The sequence below is a fragment of the Moschus berezovskii genome, chromosome 14 (assembly GCF_049115385.1).
Source record: "Moschus berezovskii isolate FMDL1 chromosome 14, NW_MosBer_1.0, whole genome shotgun sequence".
In the NCBI taxonomy this organism is placed as follows: Eukaryota; Metazoa; Chordata; class Mammalia; order Artiodactyla; family Moschidae; genus Moschus; species Moschus berezovskii.
The window spans coordinates 46592084-46610344 of NC_142473.1; the positions used below are offsets into that span (position 1 = coordinate 46592084).

The 18261-nt window shown below is 39.4% G+C and overlaps 1 protein-coding gene across 2 annotated transcripts in view; it reads left to right on the forward strand.

The window, feature by feature from the left end:
• Positions 1 to 3859: 3859 nt before the first annotated feature.
• RNF141 (ring finger protein 141) overlaps positions 3860 to 18261 on the forward strand; it is a 39665-nt gene continuing 25263 nt past the window's right edge. Inside the window, exons 1-3 of one of the 2 annotated variants that reach the window (XM_055423379.2) lie at positions 3860 to 4014; positions 13934 to 14127; positions 18053 to 18161. In XM_055423379.2, coding sequence (XP_055279354.1) covers positions 13985 to 14127; positions 18053 to 18161 — 252 coding nt within the window. In that variant the 5' untranslated portion in view covers positions 3860 to 4014; positions 13934 to 13984. The other variant, XM_055423380.2, reaches the window with a different exon arrangement.

Consider the following 18261-nt stretch of genomic DNA (forward strand, 5'->3'; position numbering starts at 1 on the left):
GTTTCTTTGTCTAGTTTTATTGCACTGACTAGAATCTCCTACTTTATCTCCTACTCTATATTTAATTGAAGGCAATTTTTCAGAGATATAGACCTAACTCCTGGCCCAGATTAGGCTCAACTATAGGACCTTATTTAATTAGATATTTAAAATTCATTATGTATGGTTCATTTTTAGGCTCTTTGCTTTTCTTACATTCAAATATTCACCAAATGTCCAAATGTTGAACAATTATTGAATTCCAGGCTTTGAGCTGATATTCAAGGAGATAATCCTCAATACACTCTCCATAAGGTATAAAAAAGGAGTACACATTGTAAATCAACTATATTTCAATAAAAAAATTTTTAAGAGTACACAGGCCATGGACCTGGCCCTAATGACCTCACACTATCTTATTTCAGTTCAGTTCAGTCGTTCAGTCATGTCCGACTCTTTGCGAGCCCATGAATCACAGCACGCCAGGCCTCCCTGCCCATCACCAACTCCCGGAGTTGACTCAAACTCATGACCATCGAGTCGGTGATGCCATCCAGCCATCTCATTCTCTGTTGTTCCCTGCACCTCCTGCCCCCAATCCCTCCCAGAATCAGAGTCTTTTCCAATGAGTCAACTCTTTGCATGAGGTGGCCAAAGTATTGGAGCTTCAGCCTTAGCATCAGTCCTTCCAATGAACACCCAGGACTGGTCTCCTTTAGAATGGACTGGTTGGATCTCCTTGAAGTCCAAGGGACTCTCAAGAGTCTTCTCCAACACCACAGTTCAAAAGGATCCATTCTTCAGTGCTCAGCTTTCTTCACAGTCCAACTCTCACATCCATACATGACCACTGGAAAAACCATAGCCTTGACTAGACGGACCTTGGTTGGCAAAGTAATGTCTCTGCTTTGTAATATGCTATCTAGGTTGGTCATAACTTTCCTTCCAAGGAGTAAGCGTCTTTTAATTTCATGGCTGCAATCAGCATCTGCAGTGATTTTGGAGCCCCCAAAAATAAAGTCTGACAGTTTCCACTGTTTGCCCATCTATTTCCCATGAAGTGATAGAACCAGATGCCATGATCTTAGTTTTCTGAATGTTGAGCTTCAAGCCAACTTTTTCACTCTCCTCTTTCCCTTTCATCAAGAGGCTTTTGAGTTCCTCTTCACTTTCTGCCATAAGGGTGGTGTCATCTGCATATCTGAGGTTATTGATATTTCTACCAGCAATCTTGATTCCAGCTTGTGCTTCTTCCAGCCCAGCATTCCTCATGATGTACTCTGCATATAAGTTAAATAAGCAGGCTGACAATATACAGCCTTGACGTACTCCTTTTCCTATTTGGAACCAGTCTGTTGTTTCATGCCCAGTTCTAACTGTTGCTTCCTGACCTGCATACAGATTTCTCAAGAGGCAGGTCAGGTGGTCTGGGATTCCCATCTCTTTCAGAATGTTCCACAGTTTCTTGTGATCCACACAGTCAAAGGCTTTGGCATAGTCAATGAAGCAGAAATAGATGTTTTCCTGGAACTCTCTTGCTTTTTCCATGACCCAGCGGATGTTGACAATTTGATCTCTGGTTCCTCTGCCTTTTCTAAAGCCGGCTTGAACATCTGAAAGTTCCTGGTTCACATACTGTTGAAGCCTGGCTTGGAGAATTTTGAGCATGACTTTACTAGTGTGTGAGATGAGTGCAATTGTGCGGCAGTTTGAGCATTCTTTGGCATTGCCTTTCTTTGGGATTGGAATGAAAACTGACCTTTTCCAGTCCTGTGGCCACTGCTGAGTTTTCCAAATTTGCTGGCATATTGAGTGCAGCACTTTCACAGCATCATCTTTCAGGATTTGAAATAGCTCAACTGGAATTCCATCACCTTACTAGCTTTGTTTGTAGAGATGCTTTCTAAGGCCCACTTGACTTCACATTCCAAGATGTCTGGCTCTAGGTGAGTGATCACGCCATCGTGATTATCTTGGTCGTGATGATCTCTTTTGCACAGTTCTTCTGTGTATTCTTGCCACCTCTTCTTAATATCTTCTGCTCCTCTTAGGTCCAAACCATTTCTGTCCATTTTCAAGCCCATCTTGGCATGAAATGTTCCTTTGGTATCTCTAATTTTCTTGAAGAGATCTCTAGTCTTTCCTATTCTGTTGTTTTCCTCTATTTCTTTGCATTGATCGCTGAGGAAGGCTTTCTTATCTCTCCTTGCTATTCTTTGGAACTCTGCATTCAGATGCTTATATCTTTCCTTTTCTCCTTTGCTTTTTGCTTCTCTTCTTTTCACAGCTATTTGTAAGGCCTCCCCAGACAACCATTTTGCTTTTTTGCAATTCTTTTCCATCGGGATGGTCTTGATCCCTGTCTATCTTATTTAGACAGTTTAAATAAGAAGCTCAGGGTTTGGTCAGCTTGGGTTGAATCTGCCTCTGCTCCTTACTAATTGATTGACCTTGGAAAGCTTGACTTTCTTAAGCCTCTTTCTTCAACTATAATGAGAATATTAATAATACTTACACACCTCACAGGATTACTGTAAGGATTAAATTAATTAATACCTTTAAAGTACTCAGAACAGGACTTGTGCTCATGTGCTCAGTTGTATCTGACTCTTTGCTGTGGCCCTATGGAATGTAGCCCACCAGGCTCCTCTGTCCATGGAATTTTCCAGGCAAGAATACTGGAGTGGGTTGCTATTTCCTACTCCAGGGGATCTTCCCAACTCAGGGATCAAACCTGTCTCTTGCATCTCCTGCATTGACAAGCAGATTCTTTACCACTAGCACCACATGGCTTGGAACATAGTAAATGGTCAACAAATACTACCTATTCTTAAAGGGCAAGTCTAGGCTTCCCAGATGGTGCTAGTGGTACAGAACCCATCTGCCAAGAGAGACGGGTTCGATCCTTGGGTTGGAAGGTACCCTGGAGGAGGGCATGGCTACCCACTCCAGCATTCTTGCCTGGCAACAAGCTTAAGTAGTTTAGCTGTTAAGCATAAAGATGATAGTGTGAGTCATACCTGGGTCTAAACCCTTGCTCTATTTTCACGGGCTGTGTAACCTGAAGCGCACTATTTAAACAAAAGCAATGCCTAAAAAGTGCCTAGTATAGTACTTGGCACACAACAGATGCTTAATAGACATCAATTATCCACTAGGGACGTTCTGAAAAGCCATGATCTCGCCAACATATGTTCAAAATAATAACAGTCATTTACCGGGGCTTACTGGTTTGAACCCTGTGCTGGCTATTTCCCGTATTTCTCTTTAATGCTCTTATTCTAGCTAGGAGAGCATAATGGGCCCCCTTCATGTAAAAGAAATGAAATGGGCTTCCCTGGTGGCTCAGATGGTAAAGAATTCACCTGCAATACGGGACACCTGGGTTCCATCCCCGGGTTGGCAAGATCCCCTGGAGAAGGGAATGGCTACCCACTCCAGTATTCTTGCCTGGAGAATTCCAAGGACAGAGGAGCCTGGCGGGCTGCAGTCCACCGGGGTTGCAAAGAGTCGGACACGACTGAGCGACTTTCACTTGTGTAGCTATGACCAGTAGGAGGTTGGAGGCCTTATAAGGGTGACTTGGAATTCAACTATTGACCAAATCAGGGATCGCAGTGCCTTTTGTAACCAAGTGGGCTCTCGCTAGGGGAATGGGGCCAGAAGAGGCAGCAGTCGGCCAGGCCGCACCCACTGCCGGCCACAGAGCCTTAGACTTGAGGAACCTGCCAGGCGAGGCCTCTGCTGCCGGGTGCTTCTAGCGCACGGCTCCCTCTGGCCTTCGCCGCCACCCCTCCCTCTCGCATGGCCCCCGAGGCCAAGGCCTCCTAGGTCCTCGGAAGAAGCGCAGCCAGCTAGTCGAAGGTCTGGAGAGGGTTGGGCGCCGTCTCCAAGCAACGCGCGGGAGGCGGGGCTTGTGCGTCACTGAAGTGCGACCGGGTCGTGGTCGGTGCCGGCGTCGCCGCCGCCTGCGGGTCTGTGAGGCTGGCTGAGGCGGCCCCGGGGCTCCCGGAAGCGCGATGCCTTGAACCTGGGGTGAGCTCCGCAGCGCTAGCCTGTTGCCGGTTCCCTTTCCAGCTGCTCCTCGGCCCTCCAGCAGGGAGTAGGAACGCCAGCCAAGCCTCTGCTGCAGCGCCGGGCTTCCGTGGGGAGTCGAGCCCCGCCCTGCCGCCGCAGTTTCTAGGCCTCGGCTTAGGGAGAGGAGCTGGCTTGGGAGGCCCTTCATGGTCGCACTGTCTCTGACCCGGTGGTTTCCAGTGACAGGGCGTGGAAGTGGCTTGTCCCGTTCGGGCAGGTGGTTCTGGGGGACCAGGAGAGAGGCTTTTTCTCCTCGAGCGCGGACCTGCTTTTGAATATTGCCGCCGGCGCAGTCAGTCGGCCGGCGGACGTAGCTGTTGGTTGCGAGTGCAGGTGCGCTTGAGGAGCGGCGGTGGTGGGAGGGTGGCGGGTGTGTGGAGTTTACGCACTGGTGAGGCTGGAAGCCTGTGCGCCCCGCTGCAGTGGACACCCCATGTTAGAAAGCCTTGCCTGGGTGATGGCTCAGAAATATCCAAGTCCGTCTACTTAATCCGCCCACCCTCTCTAAACCAGCTTAGGCTGCTCCCCTTCCGAAAGGCCTGAACTTGTCAAACCCATGAGCCCCGGCAAAGACCAGAAGTTTACTACTAATTGTAATAATCATTCCTGGAAGGGAAAGTTTATGTCGCTTTTGAATGATTTGTTATTTTTATCGTGTTACCGTATTAGAATGTGGGCTTAGTGTTATTGTTAATATTTATCCCAGCCCCTTTCAGTGTACGTCTCTGTATTCTGACCCTGGCCTGTTTAACGGTGCCAGATGATTCAGTTCTTGTCTCTGGCGTATTTATAAAGCGGCCGTGACATTTCCTATGGTTTATAATTCTTAGATCTTCTATATGGAGAAGATCTTCCCTCGCCATTCTTCTTGCTATAACATGAGGTCCATCCTTTCCGAATTTCATCTGGAACATGAGGGGCCCCAGGCCAACAATCCTGAATTAGCCGCCTCTATGTTGGAAAGCATCTCCCTCTAAGAAGCGATGCTTTCTGAATTCAGAACACAAAAATAGTATGAGTATTTCTCCTTTCCTCTGATGCTGCCCGACCGCAGCTTCTAAATATTTTCCTCAGAATATGATTGTATGTTTTCAAAATATGTTCTTTGTCATTTGATATAAGTGCATTTTATATTTGGTGTGTGTTACTTTTATATTTGGTGTGTGTTACCACCTGTGCCTTCTTAGTTCGTATTGAAACACATGCCATACTTCCTTTCTCTTTCTCTTCCCCCAAAGGCAGAGAAGGTCCAAAGTCTAGTTAGTGCATTTTTCCAGATATGAAATGTACTAGTAAACACCCTGGTGATACCAAAAATCCATGCTTTCAGTCTCCAAGTACTATCCTTTAGTAGTTTTTCTTCGTATAAAATTTTTGTCTGATTAAGATCTTTGAGTCTGTAACAGCCATTCCAGACTCTATAGTGTCTCAGACTAGTCTAATTGTTTCAGTATGGTCTTTTATAACTGCTCTTAATTTCTTGTCTTGCAGGACAGCTGATAATCTGTTTATGATCTAGAGTTTGAGTATAATGAGTAATAAAAATAGTATCTTTAGGAACCTTAGTTTTTAGTACTTTTAGCATCACTGATGCTAAATAACAGTGAAAATAGTTTCAACTATAAATATCTCTTTTTTAAGTAAAGAAATTGGTACAAAATTTCATGGAGAACAGGTTTCAGAGAGGTTTTCTAAATACTTCAGTATTTGTGAACTAGTCATCTTGTTACACTTCTAGGCTTTTCATCTTTGTTTAATCCTTTTATGAATGGATATGGTTTAAATTTCATTAAGTTTTTTTTTCCAGTTACCCATGATGTGATTTTTATATCTTTATAAAGAATATTTGAACTACAAAAGTTCATTTTGTTAGAAAAAGAAGTGATCAAGTGTATGAGTTACCACCCACTAGGGAATGTGGCATTTTTGGAATCCTTGATATTATGAGTTTCAAAATAACAGTTATTCTTTATTTAGAAAATCCTTCAAATGTTTTTTGAAAGCACATTGTTATCCTGCTTGAAAGGACTAAATTATACGGGCATAATAATATGAGAGCGGCAAGTTCTTTAAGTCTTGACCAAAGATTTATCTTTTGCTAAATTGTATGCCAGTGGTTTACAAATTAAGTTCCTGTTCAATACTGCTGTTTCATGATCTACAGGAAGTAGTTTGCTTATACCAAATAATGAATACTTCTCAATTCACGTAAACATTAACAATATATTTTATATTTTTTCTTCCCTGTGTTTTTTTCATGTCAGCTTCTCTCCCAACTAGTAGATGACTGAACAAGTTAACAAAAGTCAAAAAAATACTAAGTGAATAATAAAACCCCCAAACTGTCAACAGTATTTACTGTATCCATTGGTAAACATTTATTGTGTGCTTATATATCTGCCAGAAAAGAACACAGCTGCTACCCTCAAGAAGCTCACAGAGGGGGATGGTCAAGTGACCTAACTGATGATGTGTGCTGTGATAGAAGAATGTGCCGAGTCACCAAAGAGGGACATTGAAAAACCTGTGGGGAGTGACTAGAGGGTGGCCTCAGCAGATTGTTTTGTGAACATGCATGCACCCTTGATTGTGATTTTATTGCATCTAGATTGCAGAGACATATTTTTATTCTCAGATGGACTCATATTTATCATTTTATGGTATTCAAAATGAACTGTGAATCAGGGGGCTTCTCTACTTAAGCAGGTTGAGAGGCACTGTTCCGTGCTTTTTCTGTAGTCTCTAGATAGTTTTCCCTTTTAATCTGAGGAGTTAATAATCAGGTTTCCTGATACCAAGTACAGGTACAAGATGAGTTAATATGCTGCTTCAAATTATAAATTTTCTTCAAAGTTAGGACACTGATTCAAAACCATACAGAAACAAAATGGACCATTCTCTTTTTTGAGGGGATAATATTTTATATTATAAAATACTGGCTGTATTCCCTGTGTTGTACAGTATATCCTTGTAGCTTATCTATTTTATACACAATAGTTTGTATATTTAATCCTCTATCCCCATCTTGCCCCTCCCTCGTCCCCTCTCCCCACTGGTAACCACCAGTTTGTTCTCTCTGAGTCTTTTTCTTTTATATTCACTAGTTTTATTTTTTTTAGTTCTACATATACATGATACCATACAGTATTTGTCTTTCTCTGACTTATTTCACTAAGCATAATACCCTCCAAGTCTATCCACGTTGCTGCAAATGTCTAGATTTCATTCTTTTTCATGGCTGAGTAGTGTTCCATTGTATATCCACATACCACTTCTTTATTCATTCATCTGTTGATGGACACTTAAGTTGCTTTCATATCTTGGCAGTTGTAAATAATGCTGCCATGAGCATAGGGGTGTATGTACCTTTCCAAATCAGCATTTTCTTTTTCGGGGGGGATATATACCCAGGAGTATAATTGCTGGATCATATGGTAGTTCTTTTTTTTTTTTGCTAAATATATTAGCAAATGTTTATTAATCAAGGTCATATGTCTATGATTTATATATAAGCATGTATTTGTATGGAATAATTTTAATGAATTAAACTTTTATGAGTAAATATATGTGATTGCTAATGTGCCAAGAAGGAAATGGCAACCCACTCCAGTATTCTTGCCTGGAGAATCCTGTGGACGGAGGAGCCTCGTGGGCTGCTGTCCATGGGGTCGCACAGAGTCGGACACGACTGAAGCAATTTAGCATGCATGCATGCATTGGAGAAAGAAATGGCAACCCACTCCAGTATTCTTGCCTGGAGAATCCCAGGGACAGAGGAACCTGGTAGGCTGCTATCTATGGGGTCACACAGGGTCGGACACAACTGAAGCAACTTAGCAGCAGCAGCAGCAGCTAATGTATCATATCAGAATTTTCTAAGTGAAATCAAAAAATTTGTTTAGTAAATGTTAATTTGTTTCAAAGTGGTTTTTTTTTTTAAAAAAACTATAGTTTTTTATTTTGTATTGGGGTGTGGCTGATTAACAATTTTGTAGTAGTTTACAGTGAACAGTGTAGGGACTCAGCCATAAATATGCATGTATCTTTAGTTTCTTTTATCAGTGCTTTTAGTTCTGAGAGCACATAAGTTTTTCAGCTCCTTGGTCAGGTTTAAGGTTTTTGTTTTTGGAAGGAGTGGGGCTGCAATTTTAAAACATATTTCTGTGTGCTAATCTTATATCCTGCTACCTTGCTAAATTTATCAGAACTAGTGGTTTTTGTGTGGAATCTTTAGGGTTTTCTATATATAATATCATGAAATCTGCATATAATGACAATTTTACCTTTTTTTAATTTAATTTTACTTTTAAATTTATTTTTAATTGAAAGATAATTGCTTTACAATTTTGTGTTGGTTTCTTCCATACATCTTCATGAATCAACCATAGGTATACATATGTCCCCTCCCTCTGGAACCTCCCTTCCACAATTCTACCTCTTAAAAGGCACCATTTTCTAACTCAGTAAACAAGCAACCAGATCTCTATTATTTGTTTGGTGAGCATATTGATTAAATTATCATTAATGAAGAATTGATGCTTTTGAACTGTGGTGTTGGAGAAGACTCTTGAGAGTCCCTTGGACTTCAAGGAGATCCAACCAGTCCATTCTACAGGAGATCAATCCTGGGTGTTCATTGGAAGGACTGATGTTAAAGCTGAAACTGCAATACTTTGGCCACCTCATGCGACGAGTTGACTCACTGGAAAAGAGTCTGATGCTGGGAGGGATTGGGGGTGGGAGGAGACGGGGACGACAGAGAATGAGATGGCTGGATGACATCACCGACTCGATGGACATGAGTTTGAGTGAACTCCGGGAGTTGGTGATGGACAGGGAGGCCTGGCGTGCTGTGATTCATGGGGTCATGGAGAGTCGGACACGACTGAGCGACTGAACTGAACTGAATGTTGTACATGAAATCTTAAGACCATATATTTCAAAAGTTTAATTTTTTATTTGTTAGGAATTATAGGTATAATGTAGTTTTCAGTCTGGTTGATTAGAATATTTTATTGCATTTTTATTAAATCAATATAGGAATGCTAGAGAGAATTTAAGTTTTCACTTTGAGAGTGAAATATTAGGTTAGAGATCATCTTCTCCACTTCTCATCCAAGCAAGAATTTTCTCTAAAACACTAATTAGATGAGCTTATTTTTGCTTAAGCACCTCCACCTTTCCAATGAAAGCTGGCACACGTGCTTTTAACCCTTCAAGATGATTGCCCAAAACCCTTCTGCTGCTGTTAAGTCGCTTCAGTCATGTCCGACTCTGTGCGACCCCATAGACGGCAGCCCACCAGGCTCCACCATCCCTGGGATTCTCCAGGCAAGAACACTGGAGTGGGTTGCCGTTGCCTTCTCCAGTGAGTGAAAGTGAAGTCGCTCAGTCGTGTCCGACTCTCTGTGACCCCATGGACTGCAGCCTACCAGTCTCCTCCGTCCATGGGATTTTCCAGGCAAGAGTACTGGAGTGGGGTGCCATTGCCTTCTCCAACCCTTCTAGATGATTGTGGATAATAGAAAATTCTTATACTGACCTGAAATCAGCCTAATTTATACTGGCCATTTGGGTCTGTGTAACTATATAAAATAAATGTTAACTTCCTCTTCCATGTGAAAGCTCTTCAAGAGTTTGAACAAACCTGTCCTGTTGTTACTAAACCGTGATTATCTGAAATAAATTGCTTTGTTTCCTTTTCTAGATCCGTAACATGTTGTGTGCTTTCCCAATTATGTTCAAATGATTGTGCTCTTTAAATGTGTGGCTACTTGGAGGACTTCCCTGGTGGTCCAGTGGCTAAGACTCTGCTGCCAATGCAGGGGGCTTGGGTTCAATCGCTGTTTTGGGGAACTCGATCCCACATGCCACAACTGAGAGTCTTCAGGCCGCAACTGAAGATCCCACTTGCCACAATAAAAATCAAAGATCCTGAGTGCTGCAGCTGAGATCCTGTGCAGTCAAGTTAATTGATTAATTAGTTAGTTAAAACAGAAAGTGTGACTCCTTAGAGCTCATTATAAAATTTCAGTGTGTTGGAACCATTATAGAGCATAGTGGAATTTTAGGCACTTGCTCTGGACATCTGCTTCTAGCAAGAATTTAGGATTATTTTAGCATCTTTCTTAACTGTATTTGACTAGAACCTTCAGACCATTTATATTTTAATTACTTTTAGGCATATGTTACCTATGTGCTTTATATGCATTTTAAAACATACTTAGGTTAGATCCTAAACAAGTTAGTCATATTTGATATAATTTATTCAGTTTCAGAAAATAAGGATCCACTTTCAGTCTTGATTCTGGTATTCTGTGGATATCATTCATTCCAGTTTTAGTCATTGCAGATTGAGCAGGCATGCAGTCCTGTCTTTGTCATCAACAAAAATGGTGAACATCCCATCTTTTGGTGGCAGTCTCCCTCTCCTCTGTCTAGGCTTTAGTCACACTTGAGTTTTTTTTAATTACCTCAAAGTTACCATACGCCTCCCTGTGTTAGGCACTTTCTGTAGCCTCTGCCTGGACTGTCCTCCCCTTGCCATGCCCCTCTCCCTCTTCTCTGGGTAACTGACTGATGTCAGATCAAATGTTTGCCCAAGGACTTCTCTGACAAGACTAGGTCAAGTCCCCATTTTATAGGCTTTAGGCTTTCAATACCCTATACTCGTTTGGCTTCGCACCATTTTGGGAAAGTGAAAGTTGCTCAGTCTGTCCGACTCTTTGCGACCCCATGAACTATATAGTCCATGAAATTCTCCAGGCCAGAATACTGGAGTGGGAATTTACTTCTCCAAGGGATCTTCCCAACCCAGAGATCGAACCCAGGTCTCCCGCATTGTAGGCAGATTCTTTACTAGCTGAACCACAAGGGAAGCCCAAGAATACTGGAGTGGGTAGCCTACCCCTTCTCCAGGGGATCTTCCTGACCCAGGAATCGAACCAGGGTCTCCTGCATTGCAGGCAGATTCTTTACCAACTGAGCTATGAGGGAAGCCCTATCATTTTGTAGTTATGTATTTATTATGTGATTGCTGTTTCTTCCCCACTGTGTCAGATGCTCCATGATGGCAAGAACCATGTTTCTTGCACTGACTTTTGAAACCCTAGAACATAGCACAGTGCAGGGGATATGGTGCTTATTGAATTTAATTTTTCAAAGGCTGTGTAACAGTGGCCTCCTAGCACCAGTGTACAACCTTTGGCTCCTGATGATGTTTTCACACATTTGAATTAGAACAAGAAAAATAAGGACAGTAGTGTTAGTGTATGTAGTATATGTCAGTGTGAAATTACAGCCTTCTTGGGAAGGGCTTTTATTCTAGTATTGTTAATATATGCTTCTATTTCTTAGGTTGTAAGTTCTTAAATTTTTTGTTACATTTTAGGGATTTTTGTTTGTTTGTTTATTGTTGGACACTGTCCTTACTTAGAAACAAATGTGCAGCACCACGGGGCTTTGAGACTTGACTAGTTGGTGAAATCCAGGAGTCACTAATGTTGAATACTCTCGAGATCTCCTCTAGGCTAAAATCTTTGTTTCTCTTTGAATACAGTTGTTATGAATGCACTTGGCTTTATTTAAAATATGTAATTTTGCCTTCAGCGATTTTTTTTTAGTGCCTTGGATCTTCCTCAACAACTTCCTTTCATTTTCTCTGTAATACATACTTATCATTGCCAAGTAGGCTCAGATTCAAAACAGTAATTGTCGAGTTTTTCTTTTTAGAACAGTTGTACTTTTTCTATATTTAAAGTGACTAAAAGAATAAGCCTCAAATATATTAGATTTGAATACCAAAAGACAAGATTTGCATATTTATGGTTACTGAAAACTTACTGTAAATGATTTTATATTTTAAAGTTAGATAATATTTTAGTTTTAACTTTTACTTTTTTTTAAATTAAATGTTAAAGCAGATTTCCTGACAAAACTTTTGCTATAAATTGTTACTATTTCACCTGTTTTATATGTTATGAGTATTAATTCAGGTGAGGTAAAATGATAGTCTTTGATGGGTAAATAAAATGGAATTTCTTGGAGGAGGGGCAATTAGAGTTTTTTTTTTTATTCTAATGCTTTTTTCTTTTTCCAATTTTATTTTTTAAAAAACTCTTACTTGCTTTGTGACTTTGTTACTTTAACCTCTCTGTGCTTGTTTCCTTAACTGTCTTGTTTCTTCATCTATAAAATAGTTATCACGAGGACTTAAATGACTAAATTTATGACTACATGTAAAGTACCTAGAATATTGTAACACGAAGTGGTCAACAAATATTAGTTGATTTTACTGTTATTAGTAGTGGTATATATATTGAATCGAATTTCTTTATTCAGTTATATAACATATCAGAATAGATAAATACTAAAAGTTTATCTTACTTTCTATTTTAACCAAAGGAAAGAAAACTATCTAGAATAAACATATCCAGCTCTTCTCTAGCCATGATACATAGAATCTTTAAAGATTTAAATGATTACTAAATAAATTTTTGTGATTAAGTCAATTCAGTAACTTGTTGATCTCCATTGATAGTAGGTTATTAGTGATCTAGCCTTTTAACTAAAATATCACCTTTATATTTAGAAAACAAGTTACACAAATTCTAAGTTTAAAATACCTAGAGGAGTTAAAAAGCAAAAGCACTATCTTTTTTTTCCTAAGCAGAAAATGTAAGATAGTTCAGTTAGCTGAAAAATCTGTTAAATTTACATATATTTTACAATTAGAATTAAGTTGCACATTTATAAATATAGTAATTCTACAGTAAAAATTTTAGCTGATCTATTATATCATGATTATACATCATAGAATATTATAGTGTTTAAGAATATAACCTTGGAAGGAAAGTTATGACCAACCTAGACAGCATATTAAAAAGCAGAGACATTACTTTGCCAACAAAGGTCCGTCTAGTCAAGGCTATGGTTTTTCCAGTGGTCATGTATGGATGTGAGAGTTGGACTGTGAAGAAAGCTGATCGCTGAAGAATTGATGCTTTTGAATTGTGGTGTTGGAGAAGACTCTTGAGAGTCCCTTGGACTGCAGGGAGATCCAGTCAGTCCATCCTAAAGGAGATCAGTCCTGATGCTGAAGCTGAAGCTCCAATACCTTGGCCACCTGATTCAAAGAACTGACTCATTTAAAAAGACCCTGAGGCTGGGAAAGATTGAAGGTGGGAGGAGAAAGGGACGACAGAGGATGAGATGGTTGGATGGCATCACCGACTCAATGTACATGAGTTGGGTAAACTCTGGGAGTTGGTGATGGACAAGGAGGCCTGGCGTGCTGCAGTCCATGGAGTCATAAAGAGTCAGACGCGATTGAACTGAACTGAAGAATATAAGCACAAGAATCTAAAAAACATGAGTTTAAAGTTCACTTCAACCATTTACCAACTGTTTAGATAAGTCACTCAATTCTATTTCCTCATCTGTCAACTAGGGCTATAATAATGCCCACTTCTTAGGGTTATTGGAAAAAATAGATGAGATAGTATAAGAAAGCCCTTAGTTTGAAACCTGACATATGGTGAGCAGTCAGGAAATGTTTTTAGGAAAATTATATGAGATAAATAAGCTTCCCATTAAATATAGTCAATTAAATGCCTGTGTGTGTGTAATGGTTGCCAAGTAGGCAAAATTATAGAAATGCACCCTCCCAATAAGATAAATGAATCCTATTTTCTTATTTAACTATATGATCTTTAGAAAAATAGAACTGTAAATCCTTATAGTTTAAATTCCACCTTAGGTTCATGCGAGTTTATTGAGATCTCACTTAAAAGTATTCTTGTTTTTATTTTCTTGAAGGGATGGGTATATTGTCATTTTTATATTGTACATAAAAGTAACTTTTATGTATATTTGACAGAAACTATGTGAAGCAACACTCCTTTTGGATTTCATAAGACATCATCTCATCATGGGACAGCAAATTTCGGATCAGACACAGTTGGTTCTTAACAAGTTACCAGAAAAAGTAGCAAAACATGTCACATTGGTTCGAGAAAGTGGCTCCTTAACTTATGAAGAATTTCTTGGAAGAGTGGCAGAACTTAATGATGTGTAAGACTTGCTCTTTTTCATTATATTTTTTCTCCCTAACATATGCTCCAATGTTGTGACTGAGAAATAACCAGAAGTGTTGATTGGTAAGACAGTGTTTTCAGCAGCAGTGGGTAGCAAGTATTTACTGACTGCCTTAAGGCTTTCTATGTGACTATTTCAAAATATGTCATATTTTGAAATGGACTAAAAGAAAGAACTTAAAATTGAACTTTGATCATAGGCATATAAATTGACCTTTGTTTGAAAGCACTGAAGAAGGTGCATAACAGAAGAGGATATACCAATTAGTCATCTAGAGAAAGGCACCTAGGATAGTCAAAGGGCTCTTCAGGTTTCTGACTGTCAACCAGTTCATCTAGATAATAAATCTGTGTTTGTCCACTAAACCATTATTTTGCCAGATACATGCCTATATGGTAGTAATTCGTTTGTTATCACTGAAGAATAGGATGTTTTGTTTATAAATGTTTTCTAATTAGCTATCATCTTTAAATCTCTGATCATCTTTTAATCTTTGATGGACTTCCCTAATAGCTCAGTTGGTAAAAGAATCTACCTGCAATGCAGGAGACCCTGATTCAATTCCTGGGTCAGGAAGATCCCCTGGAGAAGGGATAGGCTACCCACTCCAGTTTTTTTGGGCTTCCCTTGTGGCTCAACTGGTAAAGAATCCGCCCGCAATGCGGGAGACCTGGGCTCAATCCCTGCGTTGGGAAGATCCCCTGGAGAAAGGTAAGGCTACCCACTCCAGTATTCTGGCCTAGAGAATTCCATGAACTGTATAGTCCATGGGGTCACAAAGAGTAAGACACAACTGAGCAACTTTCACTTTCACTTTCTTTAAATCTCTACTTAATTCTTGAATGGATTACTAAGATGGAATATAAACTTCTCTGCCTCCTTAAAGAGCACACCTAATAGAACTTAGCCTTTTCTTTGTGAATTATTCTTTATTAAATCAATTTTTATACTGATCTGTATAGAAGATATTAAAATACACAGGGTTCTTTGTCCCTGGATGACCCCAGATTGGTATACTTTTAAAATACTCCATTTTTGTTTGTATATTCTCCCTAGGGACAGAAGAGCAGATGTCACTTCTATTAAGTCTTCCTCTAGCAGCACTCGTATCTGACTTTTTATATATGTATCTTCTATCTCCCTGAGGGTATAGTTATAACTTATTGGCATTGCCTTTTAAACCTTTTAAAGGTTCTCTCTTTAGTCTGTTCAACTTAGCTAACATTCGTTGAACACAGAGTTTGTGCAGGGCACTCGGCTGACAGACATTTTAACTGAGGCCTAAAGTGATTCTCAAGTATTGATGTCCCTAAATTAACCAGGTTTCCCTAAATCTAAAGTTCTTCCCACTGTCCCACATTCAGTTCAGTTCAGTCGCTCAGTCGTGTCCGACTCTCCATGACCCCATGAATCACAGCACGCCAGGCCTCCCTGTCCATCACCAACTCCCAGAGTTCACTCAAACTCATGTCCACAGAGTCGGTGATGCCATCCAGCCATCTCATTCTCTGTCGTCCCCTTCTCCTCCCGCCCCCAACCTTTCCTAGCATCACAGTCTTTTCCAGTGAGTCAACTCGTCGCATGAGGTGGCCAAAGTATTGGAGTTTCAGCTTTAGCATCATTCTTTCCAATGAACACCCAGGATTGATCTCCTTTAGAATGGACTGGTTGGATCTCCTTGAAGTCCAAGGGACTCTCAAGAGTCTTCTCCAACACCACAGTTCAAAAGCATCAATTCTTCGGCGATCAGCTTTCTTCACAGTCCAACTCTCACATCCATACATGACCACGGGAAAAACCATAACCTTGACTAGACGGACCTTGGTTGGCAAAGTAATGTCTCTGCTTTTTAATATACTATCAAGGTTGGTCATAACTTTCCTTCCAAGGAGTAAGCGTCTTTTAATTTCATGGCTGCAATCAGCATCTGAAGTGATTTTGGAGCCCCAAAAAATAAAGTCTGACACTGTTTCCACTGTTTTCCCATCTATTTCCCATGAAGTGATGGGACCAGATGCCATGATCTTAGTTTTCTGAATGTTGAGCTTCAAGCCAACCTTTTCACTCTCCTCTTTCACTATCCCACATTACCTCTCCTTAAACCTGGAAAAGGCCAAACAAAATCACCTAGCAGTTTGGGACCATTTAGTATTATCAATTTATATTATAGTCACCATTAATAGTTTAGGGTAAAATACATGAATGTACTCCTTAAGTTTTGTTATAGCTGTATCAGATAAGAGACATATCTGGCTGTCTAGAACACTTAGATAAAAAGAAAGAAATAACAGTCTCTTTATAGACATGGCTGGAGCATCCTATTATTAGCCAGTCATGAAGAAGAAAGCATTCTTAACTCTTAAAAGTTATATTAGAAGAGCATTTTTTTAAAAAAAACATTGGATTTCACTCATTAAAAGCAAACAAGCCAAAAAAAAGAACCCTGCAGGGTTGTAGGGATGGATCCTGTATGTAAATGCATAGAAAATGAACTGGAAGGATACACACTGGGTCTCTGGGGAGCTGATGGAAAGTTGGGCAGATAAGGGGGATTTTACACTGTTTGTTTATTGTCTGATCTTTTATAATAAAAATGTAGTCATGGTTTTTAAAACTCTTAGCATTTTATTTTCTTTTTTTTTAAGATCATACAAATGGTAGCATTTGAGGCATTACTTTTGAGAACATATTCCTAGGAAATAAAATTGGATTGTGAATTTAATAGTATCATAAAAGTGAAATACTTTTTTATAAAGTTTATTGTTTCAACTTTCTAATGCGTAATCAATGACATTTGTCATCCCTTAAAGTCTTAGAACTTATATACAAAAAAATCTAGTCTGTCCTTTGAAATTTTGTTTTTTGGTCTAAATATACTGGATAAATTGTGTCCTGTGAAAGCATCCACAAGCTAAGCTTACTGTGTAATACAGAGACAGTGGTATAGTGTGTCTCCCTTTTATTTATTTAGCACAGAATGTTTCTGACTATATTTGCTTCTTAAAACCAATTCCCGTGGACCAGAGTTGGACATTTCACAAATTCAGTGCTGTCTGAGAGTTACACAGTTAAGCTTACATAAAAGAAGCATTACTTGATAGCTAGAAAATGGAACTGACAACTGGCAGTACTAGTTTAACTGGCTGATTTTGTTACCTAGGGCTAGTTACTTAATTTTCAATGGCCTCAATTTATTTAGTGGAAAGTTACTTAGTTCTGAATGTGATATCCCCACTGGTGTTCAAAGAGAAATGTGAGTAATGATTTAAAAAAAAAGGAGCTGCAATATTTAATTATGTCTTTGAACTGATTTAAATTGACACTTATGCACAATATTGAGTTATCCTAAAAAGTGTTATATTCTTATGTTAGTATTCTCTTTCTTTGTAAAGTAGAATGACTCTGCTAGGGGAAGAGAGTAAAGTTATATGTCTCAAAGTCATTTGCTTCATCCAGTTTCAAATTATCTGTAAAAATATATGTTGTTCCTTAAAAAAAGACTCAACCAAGAGCAAGATTTTTTCACATTTTATATTTATCTGAGGCAGTAGTCAAAATTGGGATAAATGAAACCAGCTAAATTTTTTCTTGAAGTACCTGATTCTTTGTACACATTTTTTCCTAAATGTCTTTATTAGAAATTTAAAGACCATTGAGATATAGATCTGAAAAAAATAGATTTATAAGCATCATTCCACTATGCTGTCCATTTTGGAAATTAAATTGTGTGTGTATAGTCAAAACATTTTCTATCCCTGTATTTTAAGAATCTAACTATTACAATCACTGTTACTTGCCTTTCTGTGTTTTCTTCACTTAAACTTTCTTGAATCTGGTCTCATAGCTCCATTATTTTATATGACTTTTCATAAAATTCATGAATGTGTTTGCCTATTTTCAGAACTGCTAAAGTGGCTTCTGGCCAGGAGAAACATCTTCTCTTTGAGGTACAACCTGGGTCTGATTCCTCTGCCTTTTGGAAAGTGGTTGTACGAGTGGTCTGTACCAAGGTAAGAGTGATAGAAACTTCCAGCTCTGAGCTTAAACTATTTGGGTGGTTAGAACCGTATTTATTAGTATAATATAATACAGCAGAAATATTTATAATTT